This window comes from Calidris pugnax, unplaced genomic scaffold (genome assembly GCF_001431845.1).
Source record: "Calidris pugnax isolate Ruff unplaced genomic scaffold, ASM143184v1 scaffold335, whole genome shotgun sequence".
NCBI lineage: Eukaryota > Metazoa > Chordata > Aves > Charadriiformes > Scolopacidae > Calidris > Calidris pugnax.
In genome coordinates, this window is record NW_015091148.1 from 1,420,871 (window position 1) to 1,433,766 (window position 12,896).

The 12,896-nt window shown below is 49.2% G+C and overlaps 1 protein-coding gene across 1 annotated transcript; it reads right to left on the bottom strand.

Annotated features, from left to right (window-relative positions):
* Positions 1-1,211: 1,211 nt before the first annotated feature.
* On the bottom strand, positions 1,212-9,998 carry LOC106897934 (importin subunit beta-1-like). The gene is made up of 8 exons (XM_014958933.1): positions 9,993-9,998; positions 9,700-9,882; positions 8,031-8,231; positions 5,685-5,837; positions 4,494-4,553; positions 3,385-3,474; positions 2,958-3,068; positions 1,212-1,415 (listed from the first exon to the last, which is right to left on the bottom strand). The coding sequence occupies exons 1-8, from the start codon at positions 9,996-9,998 to the stop codon at positions 1,218-1,220; spliced, it is 1,002 nt and encodes a 333-aa protein (XP_014814419.1). The 3' UTR covers positions 1,212-1,217.
* Positions 9,999-12,896: the final 2,898 nt, after the last annotated feature.

The window sequence follows — 12,896 nt, forward strand, 5'->3', positions numbered from 1 at the left end:
CCAGCCCTCCCAGCATCTCCGGGGCCTCCTCTGGCCCCATCCAACAGCTCCATGTCCTTCTGATGCTGGTGGCCCCAGAGCTGGAGGCAGCACTGGGAGAGGGGGTCTCCCCAGACCAGAGGGGCAGAATCCCCCCCTCACCCTACTGGGGATGCAGCCCAGGATGTGGGTGGCTTCATGACCAGCTTTTCACCACCCAGCACCCCTGAAGTCCTTCTCAGCAGGGCTGCTCTCCATCCCTTCATCCCCAGCCTGTGCTGATACCAAGGGTTGCCCAGGACCCTGCACTTGGCCTGGTTGGACCTCATGATGTCCACATCAGCTCAGTGCTGGAATCTACAACTCTGGCAGAGAAGCAACCTGAGTTACTCGTGCCATCTCCACCTTTCCATCCCAGTGTAAGGCTGCTGTTGTCTCCTTACTGACGTGCCTGCAGCAGCCTCATGCATCTTCCAAACAGCTTCTCTCTCATCCAGGCTCAGATTTTGTTCCTTTGATCCACACCATCACCCTCCCTGTACCAGTTAAATACCTTCGTCCCCCCAACTGTCAGCTCAGCCACTCACCACAGCCCTTTGAAGCCCTGTACCTGCCATTCCCTGCTCCGTTTTATCTTTCCATCTTTCCCATTTTAACAAGCACTTTAGAACCTCCCGCAATTTAACCCTCCACATCCAGGAGGACGGTGATGGAACAAACTGGGAAGCAGTTCCCTGGACTCACTAAAAGCACCGAGCGTTTTCCCAGCTCATCGCAGTAAGGCAAATGAACTTTGTCCTGTACGGCTTAATTAACAGGTTTATTTTATAATTAGACCCGCTGTAGCAAGTGATTCCATTAATTTTGATTAGACTATGAGACACAGCCCAAACAAGTCCCTGTGAAGCGCTTAACAAGGACTAAATAAACCCCGACTTCACAGTTCAAGAAGTAAAGCTCAAGAATTCCAGAAACGGGATCTCTAATGATGCAGAGAGGGAATATCGGTTTTAATTTCACAGACATTTTGTGAGGAATACAGATAACCACCAAATCTCTTCCAAAACTATAACAGAATTCAGCATCAAGAAGTGGCAGCGTCCGCAGTCTCAGCCCTAAAAGCCATGCATCATCTGCTCAGAGTGGTGCATGAGGGCTCATCACAGACCGAGGACTGACACCCCGGGGGCACAAAAACCACTGAAACCCACACCCTCAGGACCCAGCACATCAAAAAGTCACCTCTGGAAGGGACAATCTGCTCCTCCGTGGAGCAGCAGCATCACCATCCCAGTGCTTGGACGCAGACGTGGGGCAGGGATTTTGGAACTCACCTGTTTTGTTAACGTTTGTGTTAGAATCGGGACCAAATACTGTAGTGCTCCCTTGGCATAAAATTTGCTAGTGTGCTCCGGGGGCCTTCCTTGCTCTGCTGCCTAGAAAAAAAAAAAGGTTACAAAATGATTCTCGGTGGCTTTATAGGCATGAGGTGTGAATTACAAACGCCAGTAGATACAAATCCCCTTTTCTGCGCTTTCTTCTCCGTCCCAACACAAACTTTAAGCCCCCACAATGCACAGGAACCTCAAGGACACCCTGCAATGATCCCGATTAAATATTCCATAAGTGAGTCCAATTTGCCATTCCAAGCACGTACAGAGCCCCCCCTCACCCAGTACAAACATAAATAAATATTTTCCCTTTGCAGTTACCTATAATTAACAAATGACCCCAAGCAGAAGCAGCAAAAGGTCCTCAGCACATCAACTAAACCTATGTGCTGCTGCCTGTCCCTTTATCCTTGCTTTTTGGGGCATTTAACATAAATATATATTTAGCTGCTTTTAAAGATGGATATGATTCATCTAGAGCCTTCAAAGTTTAAGCTATTATTGATCTCTGCAGCTAATTTATGCAAACAGCATCTGCACGCAGAACAATACCCCAAATTCATCTCCAGCCCCAGCCATTGTAGGGGATAACGATTACTTTTATTTCATCCCATAATTTTATACTTATACTCATAAATAATGTATTCTATAGAACGTGATCAATTATTTTGCACGCTGGGGTAGGACTAAGCCCCTCAACGCCTCCAACGTGAATTTTCTTAGAGAAACAGAGTCTGCTGGACCTCCAGGACAGCAATAAATTCAAGAAATACTCTCCCGTCCACGTGGCATGTATTTCTCAATAATTCAAGCTGCCGTCTTAATGAAGCAATAGCTCCAAGATCTTTATGACACTGAGAATTTTCTGGTATCAAGCCGTGCCTCGCGCTGCGCTTAATGCACATTTAGGTTAACCTTAAGCAGGAGGAGCTGGAGCTGGTTTGGGAATGCTGAAGAGAAATCAGGTAGCTGTCACTGAGCGTTTGCAGAAAACCAGCACTCGTATGTCACAGCGTGTTCTCATCAAACCTGTCAGAGAATCTTTATCTCCAGCAGTTTCAATTCCCTGCCTGGTTGGCATTAAAACCATTTTGCTCGCTTAAAAAGGCAGTTCACCCTAATTTGATCTAGTAAGCCAAGGGGGTTATAGCTGAGGTACGCCAAGACCTTTACATTAGGCTACAGAGCCCAGAAAATAACCCAAAGAGCTGTTTTCTACCCAAGGGAATTCCAAATGGTGGCCCTTGTGCACCAGTGGCTACAAGGCTCATGGGTGTCTTGAATGGGAGAAGAAATGAAGGGTGGCTGAGCCCTGGACAAGAGCTCCTGGAGCCTGGGGGCACCCAACAGCCACGCTGGGGACCACAACACCACGCACACAACACGTCACAGACACACATCACGTCGCATCCAAGTGGTGCATGACATCTCACAACCACCACACACAGGGCTGGGATGGGTTCTCCTCCCTTCTTCCACTCGGGAGGAGAGGAGGACTTCCAGACACAGCACAAAAACCCAATTTCAGCCTTCCCAAACAGGCTCAACAAGCACTTGCTGCTTCTCCACGGCCATTTGCCAGCTCACCTCAGAGGCCTCAATGGCCAGGTCCATCTCCTCATCACAGACGTTTGACCAGAACTCTATGCCCTGCAGAGCCACCTCGTCTATGTCACTTTTCATTGCTTCAATAGTTATCTTTAGAAACGGGACAGAAAGGAAGGGAAGAGAAGGGGAAGTTATTTCTCCTGAAAAACACACCCCGGCTTTCAGGCAACTGGCACGAGATTGAAGATTGTCTGAAATCAGAGGCCACATTAGAGTCCCTGTTCTTGAAGACAATCTCCTCATTTAGAAGTTTATCAGCTCGGAGCGCCACGAGAGGACGCAGAGCGAAAACAAATCGGCAAGTTAGGAAAACTTTTCCTCTTGGATTAAGGCAAAGGAGCCCAGGAAAAAAAAATAATTAAAAAAAAAAAATCAGACAACTATAAGTGAGAAACCACATACTCACAGCGAAAAGGGCAGGCCCCATGTATGTCTCCATATACTGATAATAAAGGGACATTATCTTCACCAAATTCTGTAAGGCAGCCACTCGTACCTGGCGGAGTAGAAAAAAAGCATCAAAGATGTGACCTTTCTTTGTGCTTTGAAACCCAAGCAGAGTTGTAGCCTCCCACAGAGTAACGACCCAGACCTTCTGCTGATTTAGTTTCACGTCATACTTCAGCAACTTAAATCCCCCTGGTAGTTTACTACTTTAAGTATAAAACTCACTTTGCCTGAGTACTTACACGTGGACCGATCATTTAATAGAGTCATAGAATCAGTCTGGGTTGGAAGGGACCTTTAAGATCATTTAGTCCAACCATCAACCTAACTCTGGTTAAAAAAACCATCACTAAGCCATGTCCTAAGCACGACATCAACCCGTCTTTCGAATCCCTCCAGGCCTCAACCCCTTCCCTGGGCAGCCCATTCCAAGGCTTAATAACCCTTTCCATGTAAAAATTTTTCCTACTCTCCAATCTGAACCTCCCCTGGTGCAACTTGAGGCCTTTTCCTCTTGTCCCATCACCTGTTCCTTGGGAGAAGAGACCGACCCCCCCTGGCTACACCCTCCTTTCAGGGAGTTGGAGAGAGCCAGAAGGTCTCCCCTCAGCCTACTTTTCTCCAGGCTGAAACCTCCAGCTCCCTCAGCTGCTTCTCACAAGACTTTTTCTCCAGACCCCTCCCCAGCTTTGTTGCCCTTCTGGACCCACTCCAGTACCCCAATGTCTTTATTGAGGTGAGGGGCCCAAAATTGGACACAGCCCTTGAGCTGGGGCCTCACCAGTGCCCAGTCCAGGGGGACAGTGACCTCCCAAGTCCTCCTCCCCACACTGTTCCTGACACAGTCCAGGATGCTGTTGGCCCTCTTGGCCACCTGGGCACACTGCTGGCTCATGATTCTGCGATTCAGACCTATAATTCCTGATGTGATTTCAGATCAGATTCTGTGATTAGACTTTTCAGCTGTTTTTTGATGCTGGAGGTTCCAGCCAGCTTCCCAAGAAAAGTGCAGTGACAAATCAAGGCCATTTATTTCCCACCCCACCTCCTCACATCATTTGCACTCACCCTTGTATCTGGACACTGCGTTGCTTCACAGACTACTTGCATAATAAAGTGCCTTTCAGACTAGGAGAAGAAATAAAAGAACATTAGAACCATATTCCAAAAGCACTGAGGTCTTCGTGAGCCTTCCTAGGGAGGCTGGACAAGTACAATCGCTCCTGGAGGACTTCTAAAGAGCAAGGAATAGCCACAGGTTACTCTTCACTGCAGCATTTTACATCATTTCTTCCCCCAAACGGGAATCCCAGGCTTCCATTTTAAGAAGCTTTTAACAGGCTGCGCAGAACAGAAAGATACAGCAGAACTAAAGGCTCCAGCTTTTCTTCTTGAAGAAAAAAAAAGAAGAAATCCTACTGTTTCCTGAACTACTTCAGCAATTGTTTCAAAAACCCTCAAAACCAGGATATAAATTTCTTGAGGGGCAGCACCTGGATATTCCTGCATTTCAGCAGGAAGGAACAGACTCCTGCCCTGGTCATTTACAGAACTGAAACCCAACAGAAACAGGGGCTGGACGGGCTGTGCAGCCCCCACCTCCAATTCTGAAAGACTCCAGTTGGTCCCCACCAACACCCCCCGAGCAGTTGACCAGGGAAAGCTCTCATTAAAAGACCTTCCAAGCTGAAGGCTGAATATTAATTCCATCTTCCCCATCCTCTCCCTGGTAGAGACCAAGAGGATACATTTAATCCGAGAAGGAAAAGAAAAAAAATCGATAGGTTTGGCTGTTCTGAAGAGACTCCCATTCGGAGGCCCCTCTTCTGAAGGCTCTTCCAGGCCCTTCCTCCCCCAACGATTTTCAGAGGCGAAGTTAAATCTGGATTTCTGCCACAGCACTTGAAAGAAAGTGCTGATCCAAGCTCGTGCTCTTACAGCAGCATTACAGAGTCAAGTTTGATTAGGAAGCAGAGCATCTAATAGGCTGAAGTCTAAAGGTCAGTTCAAATTTATTCCTCCCCCCCTCCAAAAAAAAAGAAGAGTCAATGATGTTTCCCTTCCATTGATGAATCTCTGAAGATTTCCACAGCGTTTCCACGTTACAAGAACACACCAGATTTACAGCAATGAATCCAAGTCTCAGTCCCAAAGGAATTATGCATCAAAACTCAGCGTGGTGCATGATTTCTCATCACAGACCGTGGATTCAGCCCTGGTGTTTCAGACCCAGAATCGTTTCCCCCCCCCACCCCTCACCTCTTTGTCAAAGTTTGCTTTGGTGAATTCCAAAGAGTTGAGGAGTGCGTTCGTAGCCGCGAGCTTCACATTGTTGCTGGGCTCTTCCTTTCTCATTCCCTGGATGATGGCTGTCAGGATCTCATTGGATTTGTCCTGAAGCTGCTCTGGATCCTAAAAGAAGGGTCGATAAAGTTATCTGCCAACTGAACAACCTCTTTAAAGCAACCTCAAAGTTCAATCCCAAAAATCCACTAGGAGAAGTTTTAAGATGTTACAGCCAAGGGGCCCTTTGTTCACTGGGAGGACGAGGAATTTGTACAGTGTTATGTCTCTACAGCTGCTGGGACAGGAAGGACAAGACTGAACCAAGCACAAATCCTCCAGATTTTCAAGCTTCAGACTCTTGACTTCATTCAATTCCCAAGTTAAAAGCCACTGACTGTTTTCCAGTTCCTTTACCCACCGAGCAGAGTCTACACCAGCAGTCATGGGTGATAGTTTTATTGGTGAAGTCACCAATCTTTGCCAGATACTGGGCAAAAATATACAGCCTGGATCAGTAGCAAGGACAGGGAACTGTCAAGTACTCAAGGGTTAAAGAATAAAGCTATGAATGTAAACTAAAGGTTAATTTTTCTTCATGGTAAATATAAGGTCGCAAGATCCCCAAATAACCATATTAATCACAGTAGATTCCCAAACTACAGTCACTAACAGTGCCACAACGTGGCTGACAAACTACAGGACTCTAAGAGGGATCTTGGTCACAAAATACTCAAGGAGCAAACCCAGGGCATCCACAACTCCAGAGGCTGAGGATCCACAGCACCCAAGGAAACCAGGAACCTGCACCCAAACCTTGCCAGGACTTGGAATGAACAATGCTCGCCCTGGAGTGCTCCCCCCACGCAGCTGGGGAGAGATTTCCTCTATTTCATCAACCTGCCATGAAACAACCCACCTCCCGGGTGAAACCAATCCCCTGCAGCCTGAGGGAAAGCACCAAACAGAGGATTTCTCTTCCCACCTCACTACACTGAGGCTCACCCAGCGAGATGCCGCATGAACCTTCTCTAGGGCATCCGGTGGCACCAAAAAAGCAGCAGTTGATTTTGCTTTTGGGTGGTTGGTCAGAGAGCTCGCAGGGTTTTTGCAAACAATTCAGATCAGACCCTTGATGCAACACATCGCAATGCTGTGAACTACGCCGATAAAACCACGAGGCCTTTTGTAGAAGGTGCCTCAAAGGGCTAAACAGTTTTGCCCGTGCATCAAAAATTCCTAAATTAAGAATGGAGGGACTCCTGATGCGAGATAAAGGGAGTTGTCAGGTCTCCCCAGCACAGGAAGGAATCAAACACTTGTTGGTTGACACAACTGGATGTTTGGCTGCTGTTTTCGAGATAAAGGGAGTCATCAGGTCTCCCCAACACAGGAAGGAATCAAACACTTGTTGGTTGACACAACTGGATGTTTGGCTGCTGTTTTATAATGGTGACCCCTCGCCGTGGTGTGACCATGGTCACAGACTGACTGAAATCTGCACCTTATGAAAGGTGACCTGGATTTGCGCCGTGAAAGCGGGTCAGTCCCTTCACACACCTTCCTCCTGTGATCGCTGCCCATGGCTCGGGTGGCAGAGACATCCTCCAGACAAGCACCACCAAACAGCCAGGAGGAAGCATCCCAGCCTCCCAGTGCAGAGGGGTGGGAAAGGAGAGGTTGGGCCAGCAGAATCACAGAGTTGGAGGAAAAAAAAAATCACAGAAACCTCGTCCAAACCACTGCCAGAGCAGCCTCAACCTGAACAGGTTACACAGGAACATTTCCAATTGGGTTTTGAGTATCTCCAGAGAAGGAGACTCCACCACCTCCCTGGGCAGCCTCTTCCAGGGCTCCATCACCCTCAAAGGAAAGAAGTTCCTCCTTGTCTTGAGATGGAACTTTCTGTGTTGCAGTTTGTGCCCGTTTCCCCTTGTCCAGTCCCCGGGCACCACTGAGAAGAGCCTGACCCCATCCTCCTGCCACCTGCCCTTTAGATATTGATCAACATCAATGAGATCCCCTCAATCTGCTCTTCTCCAGCTGAACGGCCCCAGGTCCCTCAGCCTTTCCTCAGCACAGAGATGCTCCAGTTTCCTGATCATCTTTGTAGCCTCCACTGGACTCTCTCCAGCAGTTCCCTATCCTTCTTGAACTGGGGAGCCCAGAACTGGAGTTCAGCACCTCAAATGTACTCTATAATATACTCAAGATAAAACAGGACTTAAGATACACTCACAATATCCTGACAGATGTATCCAATGGCCTCCAGCGTTGAGTTCAGGACCTCAAATGATAAAACAGGACTTAAGATACACTCACAATATCCTGACAGATGTATCCAATGGCCTCCAGCGTTGACTCTTTCATGTGCTCCGTACTGTGCTGGTTTGTAACGTTGGCCACCAACTGGGGGATGAGTTCTGGCCACTGGTTCATGGGGATCTCGGCGCAGGCGATACCGGCCACGCACTGGGAGGCCGAGCTGGGCCGGTACGTCTCCGTGCCCAGCGTCTGCAAAACCTGCAGGAGACATCAGCAGGGGAGGGTTTGATGTCGGTCACCAAAGAGACAGGCACTGGAATGTCACCAAAGCCTCGGCTCGATGTTATTCCAAACACACCCCTTCCCAATAAAGCACTTTGCTGGTTCTGCTTCCCCCCCACCCCACCCTGCACCAGAAAATGAAGCTGTGACCACGGGACAAATAAAGTTTGAAATGAACTTGGCCGTGGCTGCCCCTTTCAGGAAGCGAGACCCAGCTGTGTGAGCACACGTCCCACCACCACATCCTTTAAATCCCATACACAATGCAACGCGCAACAATGACTCACCCAACAATCCCTCCCGGCCTGGATTAAACAGCAAAATTGTGAAAGCTAAATAAATTGTGGTTTAAAAATGTGTGTGTGTGTCCCCAAATACCAGACTGTTTAGTCCAAGATAATCTCAATAGGAGGAAATAATTTTCTTCAGTTTTCATTGCAAGCAATTAGAAGAATATTTTTTTTGTACACTTCAATAACTGTTTCTTTAAAAAAAAAAAAGAAGGGGTGTGCATTTGTCTCAGCACTTCAGTTATACACCTTCATTTTCCATATATCCACTTCACAAATACTGTATTTTTATTGGTACCTGACAGAATAAAGCAATAAATTGGCTTTGAAAGCTTCAGTAGATAACATGACAGCTCCTGTTAATAGTCTAAGTTCCACTTTAGTTATTATCAATGAAAATAAAAGACTAAAACGTTGTATCATCATCACAACCTTATTGTGCTACATATAAATTCCATTAACACAAAAACATTACTCTTTGTGAAAATGTAAGAATGTAATCTCCTATTTGGAATGTGCACATTTTTGACCATATTCTACTCTTAAAATTCGCTAGGCCTTGTATAAAGTTCTGTGTTCAGACACAGAGTGTCTGTGAGGGGGGTCCTCTCATGAAGAATTTCTTTCTAGCATCTAATCTAAACCTCCCCTCCTCCCACTTCAAATTAAATCTGCTACGAGCAACAAAGCACTCAAGGAAGTGCAGAAGATGTTGCTCGTCTCATGAAAGGGAGCCAGTCAAGGCAAAACTTCCCAGGTGGGAAACGATGGATAAGACACTCATCACTAACCCTGCTTAGGAGAGAAGAATCACAGAATCATGGAATTGTTGGAGTTGGAAGGGACCTTCTAGAGATCATCTAGTCCAACTCCCCTGCCAAAGCAAAGTTGCCCAGAGCACATCACTCAGGATGGCATCCAGGCGGGTCTTGAAGGTCTCCAGAGAAGGGGACTCCACACCCTCCCTGGGCAGCCTGTTCCAGTGCTCTGGATCACTGGAATTAGTAAAGAAGTTCTTCCTCATATTTGAGTGGACCTTACCATGTTCCAGCTTCTGCCTGTTCCCCCTCATTCTGTCACTGGGAACCAGTGAAAAGAGTCTGGGACTCCATCCTCCCTCAAACCTCCCTTTAGATAAATCACTAAAAACTTACGTAGTTCTTGACCTCCCGGCGGGCGTTGGCGTCGATGGCGAGCCATCTCTGCTGGTACTGGGCCTTGATGTCGGGGTCCTTGGAGGTGAGCGAGTTCTTGATCTGCAGGCCGGCGGCCACCCGGGCTACTTGGCTGTTGCCGGGGTTGGCCAGCACTCTGGACAGTTCCACCAGGAAGGTGGGCTGGGGAGAGAGCGGGGGGCGTCAAAAACACCCCATTTCCCCCCAAAAAAACCCAACAAACACCCCACCCCACCCAAAGCTCCTTCCCCACCCGGCCAACAGCAAAGCGCCGCCATCGCACGGCGCCGGCGGCTCTATCCTGTGATTAGGGCTGTTAAGCTGCTAATTAGCACCGCTGGAAGGCGACCGTAAGTAGGCATTGACTTTGTTGGATATTATTTTTTCCCCTCCCCTCAGCTTCACCTTCCCTGCTCCCGCCTGCTCTGAGCGTTCCCTGGAATGAACCGCCCAGGTCGGATGCCAAGATATAGGTATTTTCTGGATGGGCATCAAACGTGGCCAAGGGTAAAACTCTCTGCTGCTTTTATTTCCTGGATTTGGGGCAAACACCCAAACTCTAATCTTAGGGTAGGAATGGTTAAAACACGGAACGAGGCGCTTCCCCCGGTGCATTACAAAGGGGTTTGGGAGATTTGGGTTTGGGAGATTACAATCTGGCTTCCCCACGATCAAAGGCATGAAGAGCATCCCCCCACTCCTTCTCAAAATAATTTTTGGTTGGACTATCCAGAACTCTCCAACATCCAAAGTGCAGAATTTGGGAACAAAGCACGTGGGTGTGGAAAAAAATATCCAGCACTGGTCCCATTTGCTTTTGGCCAGAGCAACCTCTGTCTCTAAATCCCTTCCTCACTCGACAGCTTTATGACATCCAAAGTGCAGGATTTGGGAACAAAGCACATGGGTGTGGAGAAAAAACCTGACACTGGTCCCACTCGCTTTTGGCCAGAGCTACCTCTGTGTCTAAATCCCTTCCTCACTCGACAGCTTTATGTTTTGGAGGCTTCCCACACACACAAGATAGAGCTAAAGTCTCAGTGGTGAAGCTTTTTCATTTTGCTGGCCCTTACGGAGCGTTTTGCCCAAGAAAAAAAACCTTTCTAGGAAATAGCGGGAACATCTGAGCCACACTCCAAACCCTTCCACACCGAGCAGAGACCCGGTTTTCCCAAAAACCTCTCACATCCAGTTATAGGCAATCCATTTCTGGAGATGGAGAGGCATAAAGATTTCAGGGCACCAAAACCAGCCGTTTTTAAAACTAACTTCAACTTTCAAACATCCAACTGAAACACAGGAAAGCCCAAGAGCTTGGAATTCCCATTTTCAATGGCCAAGCACAGCTCTTCAAAATCATTTTTAGTGGGACTATCCAGAACTCTTCAATGCCCAAACTGCAGAATTTGGGAATAAAAATGTGGGACAACTCGAAGAGATGAGTGAGCCCTTAGAAATGCCCTCAAATTTTAACGCAATCGACAAAACTCCCACAAACGCACCACGCGAAACCACTTCCCCACCACCAGGATGGCTCACGTTTTCTATACTGGTTTTATTAGAAGAACCATTCTGAAGAAGTCCACGGGACAAACCAGAAGCGTCGCTGCCACCTTTGAGGAGGAAATTATACTAAAATTCAAAGGTGAAGAAGCGCCCTTGGATTTCTTGCTCGTAAATTAACAAAAAAAATAAATTTGTCTTTTCGTGGAGCCTCAAGAATAATTTCAGCTAAAAATGAGAAGCTTTACATTAAGTCTGAAAGACCTGAGACTCTGAGGAAATGCAGATGTGTGTGAGCTCAGCTCTCGCACCTACAGAGGTGTCAGGGAAGAGCTCAGAAAAGGGTCTAAATTAACGATGGGGAGGAGGGGATGGGGAAGAACAATCCATTCGGTGGGTTCAACTCCATTGACCAACTGGGAGATCCTTCCCAGCCCCACTCATCAACTGGGGGGTCGTCCCCAGCTCCAGTTGTCAACTGGGAGGTCGCCCCCAGCCCTGGGTGTTTGGTCTCCGTCTCTCTCTTGACCTTGTATCTCCTGCCACTTCTCATTCCATCCCAACCCCATCCTTCTCCCAACCCAAGACGGGGCTCTGACACCCCCACACCCCGTCCTGCAATGGGAACAGCCCCCAGCCCCACATCCCCACCCCACTGAGCCACCAACAGCCCTCACAGCCTCCCTGGAGCCCCCCAACCAATGCCCATCCCCAGGCTGGAGGCACATCCCCATCCCATTCCAGGGCACCAATTTTTAGCCCCAGCACAAGCCCCAATTCCTCGGCCCAGCTCTCCCAAAGCAGCAAGAATTAAAACCTTGGGAGAAAAAAAAATAATAATGGGTGTTTGCCCCTTGGCTGGTTTAAGAGCCCAAACCCAGGATGAGGAGCAGCTCGGGATCATCGCCCTGAAATACTTCACAGCCCAGGAGGCTCCAAGCTGATGAGGAAGGGGATCCTGAGGCTTCACACAGAGAAAATCAGGGAGTCTGGCCTCAAAACCGACCCTTTGGCCCAAAGGCCGGGTCAGGGCCTGGTCCTGGGGGGACCTGGGGGACACCCCGTCTGAAGGGAGCGAGGAGAAAGAAAGGCTCTGGTGCCTCTCCCAGTTGCCACCAGTGGGGACCAGTGAGTGTAACCCCTCAAAGAACCCAAGAGACACCGGTTGTGCCCGGGATGAGGCCGGTTGTGCCCGGGGGTGACACCGTGACACCCCCAGACCCCCCCCGAGGGCCGGGGCCACCACCACGGACCCTTCCCCCCCCCAGGGGCTGCAGCTCCGCACCTTGACTAAGCAAAAAACCCCCATTCAGCCTCCCAGCGCGCGGCCCTGAGGGGGGTTTGGGGCTTTTCATCCGATTTTTTGCCGAAATTGGGGGTTTTTTTTCCCCTCGGGAAGGTCACGGGGAGAGCCCCCCCCACACACTCCCGCCCTCTCCTCCCTTCCCCCCGGGGCTGCACCCGCAGGCCGCCTGCCCTCCCCTCAGCCCTCTCCCCCGCTTCTCGGGACGTTGGGGGGGGTCGTCCCGGTGCTCCGGCGGAAGGACACCACCGGCCGGGGAGGAGGGGAGGCGGTGAAGCGGCCCCAGGCCCGGGCGGCGCCCGGGGGCAGCGATGGCCGCGGCCGCACATGGCCCGGGGCCGCTCCCGCAGCCGGGGCGGGTCCTTTGGGC

Excerpts from the sequence above, each read along its gene's own strand:
- LOC106897934 (XM_014958933.1), bottom strand. Across the intron at positions 8,232-9,699 it reads GCCGGGAGGTCAAGAACTAC|GTTTTGCAGACGCTGGGCAC; the intron begins GTAAGTTTTTAG and ends TGTCTCCTGCAG. Across the intron at positions 1,416-2,957 it reads TGGCCATTGAGGCCTCTGAG|GCAGCAGAGCAAGGAAGGCC; the intron begins GTGAGCTGGCAA and ends TTTTTTTTCTAG.